The 15690-nt window shown below is 46.4% G+C and overlaps 1 protein-coding gene across 1 annotated transcript in view; it reads left to right on the plus strand.

Moving 5' to 3' along the window:
• Window positions 1-668: 668 nt before the first annotated feature.
• tenm1 (teneurin transmembrane protein 1) overlaps window positions 669-15690 on the plus strand; it is a 185383-nt gene continuing 170361 nt past the window's right edge. Inside the window, exons 1-2 of the mRNA XM_069670433.1 lie at window positions 669-907; window positions 14841-15112. Of these exons, the coding sequence (XP_069526534.1) occupies window positions 14896-15112 (217 nt within the window). The 5' untranslated portion in view covers window positions 669-907; window positions 14841-14895. The remainder of the gene's footprint in view (window positions 908-14840; window positions 15113-15690) is intronic.

A 15690-nucleotide genomic window follows, 5' to 3' on the forward strand; every position in this document is an offset into this window, starting at 1 on the left:
GATCTGCAGGTGTTTTTCAAACTAGGCCCACTGCAGCAATACATTAGCATCAAAATGAGCCTTTTATTTATATGTTTAGCTCTTTAAAGACCGTTTTTTCTTCTGTTTTAATCACAGGAGCCTCTGTTTTCTTACTCCTAACAATCAGCAGCTTCCCCAAAGCCTGCGTGCTTTTATAATATGGAGCATTTTGTGATGAATATGCACTTTCGAAAGCTCTCGGCCCTGTTGCTCCTTGGAATTACTTGTTTTTTGATATTTGGAAATATATTCAGCTGAAAGGTTACAAAAGCAGCAGCACTTGCAGAAAATAGGGAAAATACCAAAACTTGTGCCGTTCAGGCTGTTTTAATGAGTCAGCATTCCAGCACAGGACAACAGTGCAGCCATATGGCATCACCTGAATGAGCCTAACCAGCGATCCAGACGACCTCCTGACGTGAGAGAGCCTGTGCCTGTGTGTGTTTGTGTCTGTGGCCGCTCGGTGCCACACCCCCTTCTCCTCGGTGCGGTGGTATGATCCAGGGATGCTGTTATAGCGGCACCGAGCCTCACCAGCAACAGCATCGCCCGTCAGCCTCCTCGGGTTCAACTGCGGCTAAACGCACCGCGCCGGGCTCCCTGTCACACAGCACAGCGGAGCAGCAAGGAGATCCCTCTCCCTCTCCGCGCAAAATCGTCTCTCCCTCCGCCTCTATCGGCATTTGAGAGCGAGCATCATCAGCATCAGCACCGCCGCCTCGAAACCAGACCAGCAGGCACACAGAAAAAGGTGTCTCATCCACATTTTTAGCAGGAGCACCACGTCTCAAGGCACATTTCTACCGCGGGGATTGCACCGTCTTCAGCATTTGCAGGCTTCTTAGAGCATGGAATCGGACTAAAGGAATGGCTTTACGTCGGAAAGGTAAGCGGCACGTTCAGTTCTGGCCTTTACTGGGCTCAGTGGGTGAGATCGGCTACGGTGCTGCTTGGCTAAACGAGGCTCGGGTGGCTGAGACAACGTGAGTTCACGGGAAATGTTTATTATCAGCTGTTCAGATGTGCTATGGCTCGTGTGTGTGCGCGCGCGTGTGTGCATGTCAACGTGTGTGACAGGGAGAGAGAGAGAGAGAGAGAGAGAGAGAGAGGTGGAGAGGGAGCGTGTGTGTGTGTGCTCGTGTGTGTTCATGGTGCGGTTTTATGAGAATCAGTGCGCCTCCTTTGAAGTATAGTGATGCAGACTTTGTGCACAAACCTGACGTGCAGGTCTGAACGATGACATCCCCGGTACAGAGCTGCAGCATGCCTGCTTCATGTGTGCAAGTCGTGTTCGTTTCGGTTCAGCGAACGAACGTAGCCTTGAGTTGTTTTGCTCCAGTTCTGGCTCCGTCCACTCCATCTCCATCAGCACTAAGGTAGCCTAATGATGCCAGCAGGGCCACCGGAGATCCAGGGGGTGTAGATCTCTCTGACGCGCGCCTTCTGTCTTCCAACATCCACGCAGCCTTTACCGGGCCCGGGCCAGACACCAGCAGCTCCACCACCACCAGCACCAGCAGCAGCTCCACCAGGTCCAACAGGCACGTCAGGACACATTTCAACACCGTGACCTGCTTCTCTCTGCTGGTTTTCACACCTCACGCATGAACTTCTCCCCTCCTGCATGATGCTGCAGCCGGTGGAGCTATTCCGTGACTAAACCCATTCAACTCCATGCTATCTGTTTTTCCCACACTGGCTGTGTTTTAAACGTGCGAATGGTAGCTAAATAATTAACATCAGCAAGTGCATTTTGATAAATCATAATTATTGTGAAGGCAGTGAAAATTGCAGCAGTATGGATGTGCTCCGATGGATTTAAATTAGACCTCCTCACTCCTCTCCTTCACAGCAGATTATAAATAATTGCTTGGAATAAACCACTGGAGGCATATTTCCAATAGATTAATAAATAAATAAGCAAAATAAATTAATAATAATAATAGAAATAAGATTTCTGATTAATTGTCTTAAGATATTCTTCCATTCAAACTTTAAAAAAACACGCCATACTTGTCCTGCAAGGCTTTTTAATGTGGCTTTACTTTGGAGGAGCTGTAGACCTTTAATTTGAAAATGCACATTGTAATCAGAAACTTTAATTTGTCAATGCAATACAAAGGTCATTTAATGCACCAGTCCTCCAGCCACTGTCAAACAACTCTTGATGTTCAGTTTGTTTCACCCATCAGACCAACAAGGCTATTTTAAGATCCAAAACTAAACTATCACCAGCTTTAATTAACAGCTTTGAATGCACGTTGTGCCGGCGCTGTACTATGTGTCACTGCCCTACCTGACGCTGCTGCTCACAATGACGCGGGCGCCGTGCTTAATTCTTCCTCTGCTCGCACGTTATTGATAGTGATGATAAAAACGAGGCAGTCTGTCTTTGCTCTTGGTGATTAATAGGGAGCATCTGTGTATGGAGGTTAGATAATACACAAACACACACACACACGCACACACTCTCTCTCCTCCTGGGCTCTTTCCTACACACAAACACTTGGAGTCACATGGAGAAGGAGATGATGTATGGGAGCTGGGGAGGATGATGATTGTAATCCTGCTTTCATTTCTCCCTCTGTACTGTACTGTAGTCATGATGAGCTGTGTGTGTCATAGCTTGGGGCTGCTCATACTATCCTCTGGTGTGTGTGCGCGCATGTGTGTGTAAAAGTGTGTGTGCTTGTTGTCCACATGTGGCTGGTATTTTAGGCCCTGCAGGCCGCTGCACTGGAGGCGCTGATGAGCGGTGATTAAGTGCAGACTTTAAATGCCACACCCATTAGGACAACGCCTTTACAATTAGAGGACTGCTCTTTGAATTGAAATGTCACTCCACCAATTATATGTCGCGCACATGCCACAGTCATTGGCATATCTGTCAGTCAACATGACTAATCAATCAGGCAGATATTTAGGATTTCTTGCAGCTCCACTTGTGCCAAAACTCTCTGGTTGCCCTCAGCAGCACTTAGCGGTTAGCAGTCGTTGCTATGCTAATTACCATCTTCAGCTGTTGCACACTTTTTAATATTCTGACTTGTAGTTAAGCAGGTGGTGCGTATGGTGTTTTGGAAAGCAAAAAATGCAGCTCAGCTTCTTTGGCTGGGAGTCGCATCATTATTTCAGTGCAACTTCCTGACAATTCAGGCCCCGAGTGCAGACTGCTAGGATACTGCCGTTTTTCTGTCAGCACATCCCATTGTCCTGAGTCAAGAAACACTGACAAAAAAAATCTTGGCTTGTGTCTAATAATTTGTGTTTTTCTGAGATTTGAGTGATATTGCATGGCCTTTGGATAGCGCAGCGCCGAGCGAGACAGCGGGGGAGTTCTTTTTGTTATCCAGCCCTGCATTATTTATGAATTTTCATTCCAGGAATGCAGTAGCCCCTGGCACTGTAATGCTCCTCTCTCCCATGGAATCGCTCACACATTTCCCTCCTGCCCAACAAGTTTGCTGCAAAAACAAAATTTCCTTAATAAAATTGGGGTCATGAATTAGAGAGGGGACAACGTGAAATGCATCGGAGGTTGTTTATTATATTGAGTACATCACTTAGAGCTGCAGTCAGAGTTTAAGCTCGCAGGCGATACCAGGCCCGCTGGGAGTTTTTATCCCCCCCCCTCTCCCTCTGCATGTCCATCATATGGAAAGAATGTAATTGCTGGAGAGGCATAAAATGTGTCACAGTGTTCGCCACCCTGCTGATAATTTCAAAGTAAAAGAACCCGTGCGAGTCGGGTAATAAGGCTGCTCGACCACTAGACTCACACACACGCACACACTTGGAGATGTAACCATTGTACAACTTCAAATATTTACCTTCTTGCTGCAATACTGCTCCATCCTCAAGAGGAATTGTTTAACAAATCCTGCAGTGCTAATTAGGGTTTCCTCTTTTCACTCGTCTGCAGTCGGCCTCTGCAGCGAGGAAGCAGCCAGCAGCGCGATCACAAACAGTGAAATATAAGCAGTATAATATCACCAAATCACCCTGTAAAAATCTTATATGGCAGTATAGGCCCAGTGTTTACAGCAGACAATTAATGCAACCTGCACTGCAAAGCATTCTGGGCAATGTAGCATATTTAGTGATCATGAGCTGTGAGTATGAAAAGCTTTGGTCCAACATATGTTCATTATTTTTAGGAAGTGATTGACAGCATATTTTTAAAAAAGAACAGTGTCCTGTTTAGGGACATAATGAAGTCTTTAACAGACGGAGTGGGCTTTTATTTTGTACACATACGTCTCAACATAAAAATATTTTTTTCCGAGGGTTATATAAGATTTTGTAGATTGAAAGAGACTTCATTCATCAACGGGATTCTCTTACTTCTGCTACCTTTTTCACTATTTAGCACAGAACGAACACCAAACATTTCCAACAGCAGGCCACGGTGTGAAAACAAACTCAAAGTCTGCTTTGTTTTTTTTCTTCAGTCTGATAGGATTTCAAAATAAAATAGTGTTTGTTTCAGCGTGGAAACCAAAAGCAAGACCAACAGCAACACAGACAGGGACAGAAATAGTATCAAAACCAAAAATCACCTTCAGTTACCAGTGCCGCAACCAAGCACACAACACACACACACACACACGTGCACACACACACAAACATACAGTTTAGGCCCGGGGCGTTACGCTTTAAAGTATCTGGCAAAGTCTCAACTGGCGTCTCCAGCCCTCTATTCTTGCTTGTCTTCCTCCATTGTGCTGTGGGCAAGAGTCAAGAACTGTATAGGGAGGGGGGGGCTGTTGTGTGAGTTTTGTGTTGTGAAAATGCAGTCACAGTCTCCCTTCGCTCCCCTCTACCTTCAAACTCCCCCTCTCCCTCCTCCTCCTCCTCCCACATCCCCTCAAACCCCCCCTTCTTTTAAATTCTAGTCAGAAGACTGAAGGATCAGAGACACGAGAGGCTTACTGGTCAAGTCCACTCTACTTCTCTTTAAAATATGAGATTAATTTGTCAAGAGGAGTGTGCGTGTGTGCGCGTGTGTGTGTTAAGAGGAGTGCTGATGAAACACACCTGGCTAGAGGGCTGCTGAGACAGAGGAGCAATAGGACTGATGTTGATTTAAGTGTATGGCAATTCTTAAGGACGTCATCTGTGATGTAGTTTTAAGCTGCAGTTTACAACCTTTTTCTGAATGATTGATGGATGTACTGATTATTTTCTACATTCATTGATTCATTAATTGGTATAAGATATCAGAAAATTGGTAAAATTAAAGGTGACTTCTAATTTTTCTTTGCTGTCTGAACAAAATCCGAAGAACTCATCTAAAACGCACATTTGAGAAGCTGGAACATCGTAATTTATGACTTCTTTGTGTGAAATTGTGCTTAATTTAAAATTGATTAGACTGTTTTTCTGACTAATCCAACAGTGGACAAATGGCTGCCGCTTTAATTAAGAGTTTTGCAAGGTATTCCTTTCATTTTATCCACCCTCGCTGTGGTTCTGCTCTGGTGTTCGTTATATTTCATCCAACCCTTGTTACGTGTACTGTGGACACAAACCACAAAACCGTGCGTCCTATTGTCTAGGCTGCACACACACACACACACACACACACACACACACACACACACACACACTGTGTCGGCACACTAACTCACTCGGACACACACACACACCTACAGGGACACATTTCTCACCGTGAAATTTTTATTCATCAAGTCAGTGGACAACTTAAGAAGAAGAAAAATCAATTTTTGTTTCCTGCGCGATTTATCACCTCATAAATTGTCCTTCCCTTCAAAGCGCACGTGTTGTCGTCAAAATAATTAAGTTAAAATCCATTACATTTGCTTTGATTTTATGCTGCTTCTGTTGACACCGAGGACAAAAAGGAGGCGGCCGATTCTACCTGACATGATACAGCCCGCAGCGTTTCACCTTCACTTTAATCAATGCAAAGACAATGATCAGGGACGGATTCAGGCTACATCACATCCGTGAGTCACTCAGCGAAACCTTGAACAAAAACAACTGATTATTATTTCTTTAGTTGCAGCTAACGAAGGGATTTAAGTGGAGGTGAAGTGACCACACGCCTGCTACACGTTAGCCCACAGTAAAACATCAACAACACCTACATTTGCACCTTAAGGCCATGATTAATACCTCAATATGAATAAGTTGCATCTGCAGCTTTGTTGCATGCCCACAGAATGAAGTGATTTATTCAGCAACATAAAACACAGTGATGGTATACTGTACATCTCGCCTCTAAACGAGTTCATCTGTTTCCTGCTGACTGGTAAATAGCCTCGTGTGTATCATCAGTAATATTCATAGCTCTACTTTCTAGATGATCATGAATTATTAACTCATTGAAAAGATGAATAGCTCCAAAACGGTGCTTGATGCATCTCTGCTGGAAGCCATGTATAAAACACAATACGGCACCGAAACGCCACAATCAAGTTCAGTATGTTTCGCAGCGTTTGTGCAGGGGAGTTGTTTTTGTTGTCGAGGTTTAATTTCAGAATGAGCCCTGATCCACCGTGAACTCTGGGATGTATTTCAAGTGCGTGTATCATCGCCCAAATTGACTCCTAACTGCAGAGACACATATTCTCAGCTGATCGGCAGCCAAAACGCCAAGCCAAACTGCACAAAGAAAAGTGATTTGAGCAAAAAAAAAAACATCAATTCCAAGAAAATCATGGCAGCAGTGTTGAGCCGTGTTTCAAGTAAAGCAGACCTAATACATGTTGTCTGCAGATGCAACAATCCTGAAATCCCTTATTTTACAGCGTGTACTCGCTGCATGTCATCCACACCGGATGTGCTTGGAGAAAGGAATTCTGCGTTTTTTGTTCCCTTTAATGGGCTCAGACGACGCCGTGATTCGTCTGACAAGCAACAAAATGAGAAATGCAAATACTTAAGGAACATGCTCGACGCAGCTTTGACTGGCAAATCTGGAGAAAAGAAGAGCCCACAAAGAAATAAGATACAGGATATTAGAAACAAAAGCACGCTATAAGATACTAAGGAGGAAAGTGCTTAAACTGATTCCCTGCCATTTCCAAGCGGCAGATACATTTTACAGTATGTGCTATTGATTTCAAGCTTAAATGATTTGTTTATCTGGAAAGCTGCGACTCCTATCCTCGCTGGTATGCGGCTCACGCATGCAGGAGGCGAAAGCTTCAGGGCGAAAGCATCGCTTACATTCTAACAACTTAGTGAATGTTAAAAATCCGCTATATTTCTCTGAGAGAAGTGGTTAACAAACTGTATATACCATACACAGCAGCATAACCCTGAGGTGCATAGACAGTATGCGTTGCTATGGCCTGAACAGGCCTTCAAAAGGAATGTATTCAGCCCCCACACATCCACGTCTCAACAGCTCACAAAAGAGCAGCACCAGGACCACAGTTTGTTCCCCGACTGAGTCTTGTGGCCTTTGTGGAGCTGCTCCTCTCTTTGTCGAGAAGCATTTTTTTTTTTTCTCCTGCGCGAGAGCTGCTGAATGCTGTCTGTGTCCTCAGACTGCGAGAAACAGAGAGGAGGTGGAGGAGGCTGAGAGCAGATCTGAGGAGCAGGAGGAGCCACGGGGACGACTCGGGACTTTCACGCTAGAAACATCCCAAAATTTCTCCTCTCACGTCGTCCCGTTTTTTTCCCCCACATGACAAGCGTCACGTTGTAACAGCGTAGATAGAAGATTAGCCCACTTAGCATTCAGGAATCAATCTGCAACGCTGCTCAACAGCTACTAGTACATCTTTTCAGCTACTCCTCTGCAGCTAATGCTCCTCACTCATTTCTCTGTAATCAACAACTTCATAAAGTAGACGCGCAGGAAATACTGTCCAAACAGCTAATCGCCAAATCCAATTTGAGAAATCAATGCTATTGATTCATCAATTAATTCTGCGTCTGCAATGCCGCCACTTTGCTTTGCTTTGGGTGTCGGAGGTTTTTAGCGGTCAAATGCATTATTGAAAGAGGCTTTTTACCAAGCAGTGGCTGATGCAGAGAGCTTAGGAGGTTGTCAGTCTTGATGTAAAGCTTTATTTGCAAAGCGAGTCAGTGTGAACAGCCTTTTAGTCCTGCTAGGAGGACAGTGACATGAATTTATCTTGCGAGAGAGGAGGAATATCAAATGTGTTGAATAAGGCTTTGCCTTGTCAGGAATATTGATTAAGTGGTTTTGGGTGGTGTCTCTTGCTCCGTGCGTGTGTCTGTGTATTTGTGGCTAGGTAATGCGGCGCGCGTGAATGCACACGCAGGCCGTGTGTGCCGCTGCATAATCTGCGTCTTTTGTGTTTTTTTGTTTGCTCCTTGGTGTGGCGGAGGGGAATCAGCAGAGGGCTTTAGATCACAGAGCAGGAGTAGATGTGGATATCATGAAAAGGAAGTGGTAGTCTGGACAGCAGCAGTGGGTAGAAAGAAATCTCCCACCTATGCAGCAGTCGAGATCTGAGAGAAAGAAGAAAAGTTTTACCCTTAGTCGAGATATAAAAACAGCCTTTGAAAAGTTAAAGCTCGCCTGCTCCCTCGCTTTAGGCCACATTCAGAGGGCATGAATAGTGTAGGACCTTATGGATTTCTCCACACTGCTCATGCGTGCCACGCCGGTGTGGGATTTGACCCATGTCCACTATAAATAGTCAAATGGTCCAGGATGGTTTCTCAGCTTCTGACAGCTCCTGACAAGCGCCGATCTGCGCTGCGAGTTGACACACACACGCACGCACACACACGCGCTTTGTCTTCTGCGTCTGTGTCACGCTCTTTTTACTGACACCAGTGGGCACACGCTCTGACTCGCCGGGCCTGTTGTATCACCTATTTGACTTGATTTGTACATACAGACATTAACCTTGGATGCTACCTTGCGAGGACAAATGCAGGTGTAGGCCATGCACAGGAGGCTGATTGGTAAAGACGCCGCATCACATAGAAACAACGAGCAAAGGGTTCACAGTCTTTACTGAAAAGGCCAGTGAAGACTGTTGATTCTGGCGGTGCGGGGGCGTTCGAGTGTGTTGTTTGTTGGTAAGTGTGAAATGCTATAAGTGTGTGTGGGCGCGGGGGCACTGAGTCTGTCTGCTGTCGCTGATGGTCGGTTAGGTTTTTATCTTTGAATCTTTGAAGGGTTACAGAATGTATGGACAGGTCGAGGTTCTCTCTCTCTGTGTGTGTGTGTGTGTGTGTGTGTGTGTGTGTGTGTGTGTGTGTGTGTGTGTGTGTTGGTATACAGGGCTGTATGCGTTCTGCTGGTAAACCCGGCATTAGCAGCAAGAGATTTCAGGCTTGGTCAGCTATGAAAGCACAACTACGTGACGAGAGTGCTGCCGCCGCCCACAGATAGCTCGCCCTTATCCACTAATTAAAACCCTCTATCAGTCCATGTCTCACTTGGCAATCTCTCTATCCTTCAATTCCCCCTATTTTCACTGTGAAATCTCTCCATCTCTCATTATCTATCCATCACTCTCTTTATCCTTATTCTCCATTCATCCCTCCCTCCCTCCCTCCGTCCTCTCGCCAGGAGCTGGGGGCTCCCAGTGGGCGGCGTTGTGTTTTGTTGTGTTTCGGGTGGTTTAGGTATAACAGGGTCCTGTGGGTCCTTCAGGGCTTCTCGTCTGAGGTGTCCCTGTCATATGCCTGAGGAGCCATGGCGGCGCTAACGAATAGAACAGATAGATTTTTTTAAGCTCTACCTCCCCCCCCATCTTTTCACACACACACATTCACATACACACCCTCACTCCAGGAGAGGCATCTCTCTCTGACAGCTCACTGTTTACTCCCGTAGGACCTGCAGCCTGGATCTGCATTTGCAGCAACAGACTGCGCCTCGATTCCTTCTGATGATTAAGCCATCATTATGGTAGACAAAATGGAAACCTGCAAGCAACAACGGGATTGTCAAGACTTGAGTTAGGCGCATCTGCAGCGACGTACAACGACAGTTTTATGTATGTTTTTCTCAAGGTTTCTCATCGGCATTCCTGCGGCTCGCGAGGCCTGTTTAGTGAGCGGGATTAGCTCGCCTCTCTGCAAACAAGCTTCTTGGAAATGTGCAAAGGCCAGAGCTAACAAAGATAGTAGCTCCCTGCTCACTGGGGGTCTCCAGGCTGTTATGAAAATAAGACCTTCTCTGCATGGTGGAAATGTATTAGTAATCCTGGAACTATACTGTATCAATAAGCTGAGGAGCTAATATTGTTGGACGGCGCTCTGCTCTCCCCATCCTCTTTGTTTATTTACCAATGTGAAACTCAATTTCTCTGCCGCCACCGCCGCCGTCCTCCCTCCGCCTTTTCTCTTTTTCTCCCATTCTGCATGCCCTCTCCTCTTGTCCGTCGCGATTTCAGCGCATTCATTTGAGATCGGAGAGAGTAAATCGGTTTTGACTTGCCCTCACGGTCCTTGCCTTTACGCATGACGATCCCCGCCGTTGCCGTTTGTGGTATTGTTGTTCTGGTCGGACATCTCGGGGCCCCTCCCTCCTCCCGAGAAGACTCGGAGCGTAAATCCTGTTTAAAAGCAAGTGTGGACGTGAGCCTCGATCGCTTCTCTAAGCAGATTTGCAAAAAACAACACGCTGGCCCGTGGTTGCACTGTTCGAGCAAATGGATGGTTGAGGGGATCAAGTGGGTGAAGAGTCCCATTAGATATTATTGCAGCCGTGGATTATCACTCTCTCGTGTTTGTGTGAAAGCGAAAGTGATAAGAGACAGAAAGAGAAGGGTTAGCGAGGGGGGGGGCATGTAATGCGATGCATGTGTTTCACTCAGTGTTGTCACTTTGTATTAATTTTAAACCGAGCGGTGAAGAGTTCATTACACACTGATGAATTATAGATTAGAATTAAATTAGAAATAAAATAACATAAACATACATTGTCACTGCATACAACTACTCCCTGTTAATCCTTTCACAGCGCAAACAATCCGACATGAAAAGCATCGTTAACTCCTTCCTCGCTTCGTTTTCCTGCATTCTGTGACAGTTGCGTATCAATAAGTAAGTGAGCGCACACGCAGCGCTGCACTGTGGCTGGTACAGTACGGAGAGAATGCATTAATCATTGAAGTGTATGAATTTTACATTCTTGAGTCCTGCATGGAGATGATTAAGATCAGTGGTTAGTCACTGGCAGTACAGTGATGCAATAAGTCCAGCACTTAGTTAGCTTCACAGAGGGATCCCTCGGTGCACCACGTGGTCCCCGCCGCTACAGCAACATACAAAAATGATGAGGGAGACCATATCTTGTCGTGACGGTTTTGAATATTCCTGTATTAAAAATTAACTCGAACATGCTGCTAATTATTCCGACATCCTCAGACCCCGCAGTTTGTTTTCTGCGAGCCTGCAGCACCCGCTACGCCACAAAGGTGGCTCTTCCTCAACCGCAAATCAAGGCTGGTGCTGCGCTCAGGTGGCACATGCCGGCTTGTCCTACAGAACGCCGATGTGTCTTGTTTGAAGTGAGCTTGGCTCTAGGAAACAACCTCCAGGTTTTGACATCAAAACCAAGAATCAAACCCCCTAATGGGCACCCCACTGTGGGGTAGAATTAGCGAGAATAACCCCCGCCAGCAGGCTTACTTCTCTAAATGCGGCGGCCTCCGAGGACGAGGTGGAGGGTGGAAAGCATGTTAGGTAGGAGGGGGCGAGCGAGGATGAGAGGGAAGGAGGAGGGAGGGCAGAGGTGGGCTGGTACAAGAAGGAAGGATGGTGAAAGAGAGATGAAAGAGGGGCAGGGGGCAACAAGCAGAGAGGTGTGTTTTAACTTTATTTCATATTTTACCTGTCGATTTACAAGCAGCGCTACACGTACTGAGTCAAATGTTCACTAGATGGTTTGTGTTCGTGCAAACACACGACAGGGGAACAAGATGGTGCTCCCGCATGCAGGATTGCATGCTTTCATTCCCGCGTGTAAACGTGTGACAGACATGAAACGGGACAGAGAGCCTCAGTAGAGACAGACAGCAGTCAGTGCCTGCAGCACGCTCAGAGCTCACAGGGTAATGTATACTCGCTCCTCGCCGTACCAGAGAGAAGGTGACACCAGTCAATCCCACTCTGACAGGGCAGCACAGATAATAGTGGGCTTTGATTCCCAGCAATAACTCCTGCCAATCAAAAGGAAAGGCGTCGTGATTGCAGGGCAGTGTGTGTATGTGTGGGAGCTTACAGTATGCTACAGTGTGACATGATAATTACATGCAAAAGGTTTTTTTTCCAACAAAGACCGATGCTGCCGAAAAGATATGGATATAGAAGTTTGTTGCATAATATGTGTGGCAGAGAGCCAAATGATGAATGAGGGTCTGATGAAGGGATGACGAGGGGGGTAAGGGTTGACAGATGAAAGGGTGAAGGGATGAAGAGATCAGGGTGAGGGTTGAGGGATGAAGAGATGAGGGCAAGGATAGAGGGATAAAGAGATGAGAAAAGGGTGGATGAAGAAATGAGGGTTTAAGAGTCAAGGGAAGAAGGGGTGAAGAGGTGAGGGTGAGGGTAGAGAGATGAAAGGATAAAGGGATATAGAGATGATGGTAAAGGTCGAGAGATGGAGGGATGAAAAGAGCAGAGTAAGAGTAGAGAGATAAATGGATGAAGAGATTCGGGTAGAGTTTGAAGGATGGAGGGATGAAGTGAAGGGGGGAAGGGTAGATGGATGGAGGGATGAAGAGAGGAGTGAAAGAGTGGATGGATCAGTAAGAGTCCAGAGATAAAATGATGAGAGAGAAGAGTGTAAGGATCTAGGGATGGAGAGATGAGGGGATGAAGACATGAGGGTAAGGGTTGAGGGATAGAGGGATGAAGAGAGGAGGGTAAGGGTTGAGGGATGAGGGGGTGAGGACATGAGGGTAAGGGTCTAAAAAAGAAGGGATGAAGAGGTGAGGGTAGAGGAATGAAGGGATTAGGGTAAGGGTCGAGGGATGAATAGATGAAGAGATGAGGGTAAAAGTTGTGGGATGGAGGGATGAAGAGAGGGGGGTAAGGGTCGAAGGATGGAGGGATTAGGCGAAGGGTCAAGGGATCAAGAGATAAAGAGATGTAGACATGAGGGTAAGGGTTGAGGGATAGAGGGATGAAGAGAGGAGAGTAGGGGTTGAGGGATGAGGGGATAAGGACATGAGGGTAAGGGTCTAAAGAAGAAGGGATGAAGAGGTGAGGGTAGAGGAATGAAGGGATTAGGGTAAGGGTCAAGGGATGGAGGTATGAAGAGTGGAGGGTAAGGGTTGAGGGGTTGAGGGATGGAGGGATGAAAAGAGGAGATAAAGGGTTAAGGGATGGAGGGATGAGGGGATCAAGGAGAGGAAAGTAATTGCAGTCGAGGTTGGACGGATGGAGGAGAGAGATGAGAAGGTACAGATATACATACAGCATTTAAAGGGGATGTGTCTGTGTGTTATAATACTACATTTAAAGGGGATGTCTGTGTGTTATAATACTACATTTAAAGGGGATGTCTGTGTGTTATAATACTACATTTAAAGGGGATGTCTGTGTGTTATAATACTACATTTAAAGGCGATGTCCTGTGTTTTAGCATCAAAGAGAAAACGCCAGAGCCGAATGGAAGGAGAGACAAATGTGCAGCTTTTACAGATCATCTGCGCTATGATAATGTCTGCAGGGGTTGAGGGTGTGTGTGGGATGAACGTGCGAGCGGCTTGGCCCAATTTTTGACTCTTTGCTGGCAGGGGTCGGAAGGGTGGTCGCCGTGTGGGCGTGTGTGCGCGACAACTGGTCTGTGCGTGTGCATGCATGTGGGGAATGAGGAGGGTGAGTGTGAGGCCAGGGTTTGGAGTCTTTCAGGTGGAATAAAAGCATTACTGCAGTGGTAGAAAGGTCAGCTGTAAACTTGTATCAGACTAGTGGTGATCACCCTGTGCTGCAGATCTCTGAGGTATTGAGCAGGCACGCTCTAATGGCTTTGATATATGGACTACAGGACTCCCTGAAGAGGTCAATACCATAGCACTTTGTCTCTATGAGCAATGACCCTCTCAAGCTCCATTTAGAAGCTTTATATCTGCAGGAAATAGGCTGGAAAGGCCTCAGGCAGGGCACGGTGAAAGAGAACTAATATGAATGAAGTATTTTCTAATCACTTCTTCTATGCTCTAATCGTTGTCCCAATCAATCATCGGTTATGGCCGTACGAGCATATTGTGCCGGACGTTATCAGGAAGGGATTTTGATGTGGTTGAGAGAAGAACAAAAGGATCTGAGCTGAATAGAGCTGAAAGAGCTGATTTATCATTCCTCCATTTGGAAGGGCACTGACACTGTAAAGACTGGTTTCTCACAGTGTTTCATCATTACTTAAGAATCTGGTGAGTCACAGTGTTTAATGAGAGTGACAGACGGGGGGGCTAAGCTACAAATTTGTTGATTTATCCACAACTTGTCAATGGTGTCTGTAAAAAGGAGATAAAGCCAGAATACAGTAGCTGAAGGAAACGGAAACGACAACTGACAGAACAAAAAGCTGTGTGTGTGTTTTTAGCCAATTTCTCCTCAAACACATGCGGACATAATGGCCACCATCGCGGTCCCTTCTGAGTGTATTGATTTGGAACTAACCTTTGGTGTGAAATATGAAAGGAGCCAAATACTGTTTATGAATGTCTGCTGTAATTGGAATGAGCAGATGTTGCAATATTGTTCCGCTGTGTTCAATAACAGACTTCTTGTGCTATTTTTCTCCTCCATTCTGTCTGCTCAACCCCCTGTTTCCTTTCATTTTCCTCTGCTGGCCCATCCTTCTTCCTCCCCGCTCCTCCCTCCCCTCCATCCTTTCTCACCTGCAGACTCTGTGCTCTGTGCTGTGGCTGTGCTGAGTGACTAAGTGGAGCCCTATAAGCCATGGAGGAGATGGACAGTAAACCCTACCAGCCGTTGTCTAAGGGCCGCCATGAAATGGAGATGTCCTACACCAGCTCGTCCGACGAGAGCGAAGACGGCCGCGCCCACCACCGCTCCTACACCTCCCGCGAAACCCTGCCTGACTACACGCATGAGCTACGCCTCACCCTCGGATCACACCGGGAGAGACAGAGCAACTACAGCCAGCCTCAGCCAGGTAGCACACTCACGGCACGCCGAGAATGAACTTATTTACCTTGAAATATATACATGCACTGTTCCAAAGATGCTGTGTAGGCACACAGGTGGTTACAGGCTCAAAAAGATACACACAAACACACACACACACTGAAGTCTTTAAAAGGGCCTATGTGAATTACCTATTACAGTCCACAATGAGCCAGAAGGACAGTCAGAGGCAGCCAATTACCCCTTCTCCACAGAGGTGATATTTCTCTCCCACAGCTAAACTAGGTCAACCCCAAACCTCTCTGGCCTCACCTGGGGTGGAAAACCACCCTTCATTACACACACACTCCCAGATACAGACATAAGCGGACATAGGCACACATACGAACGCACGTTGACACATACACACCGCAAAATTCTTCCCTGCTGGTGACAGGAGGAGAAATGGGCCAGCGCGTGCTGTGATGGATGGCCTTTATGCAGGTCATGTGTGGTGTTAAGAGAGAAGCCGCACCTCATCAGGAGCATGCCGCTGTGCAGGGTTCATAGTGATCAATAGACACTTTTTCCACTACTCCAACCTCCTGCTACTCTGCGAGGCCTACC

The sequence above is a fragment of the Semicossyphus pulcher genome, unplaced genomic scaffold (genome assembly GCF_022749685.1).
Source record: "Semicossyphus pulcher isolate SPU_LCO1_2020_fin unplaced genomic scaffold, fSemPul1.0.p SCAF_2, whole genome shotgun sequence".
NCBI classification, from domain to species: Eukaryota; Metazoa; Chordata; class Actinopteri; order Labriformes; family Labridae; genus Semicossyphus; species Semicossyphus pulcher.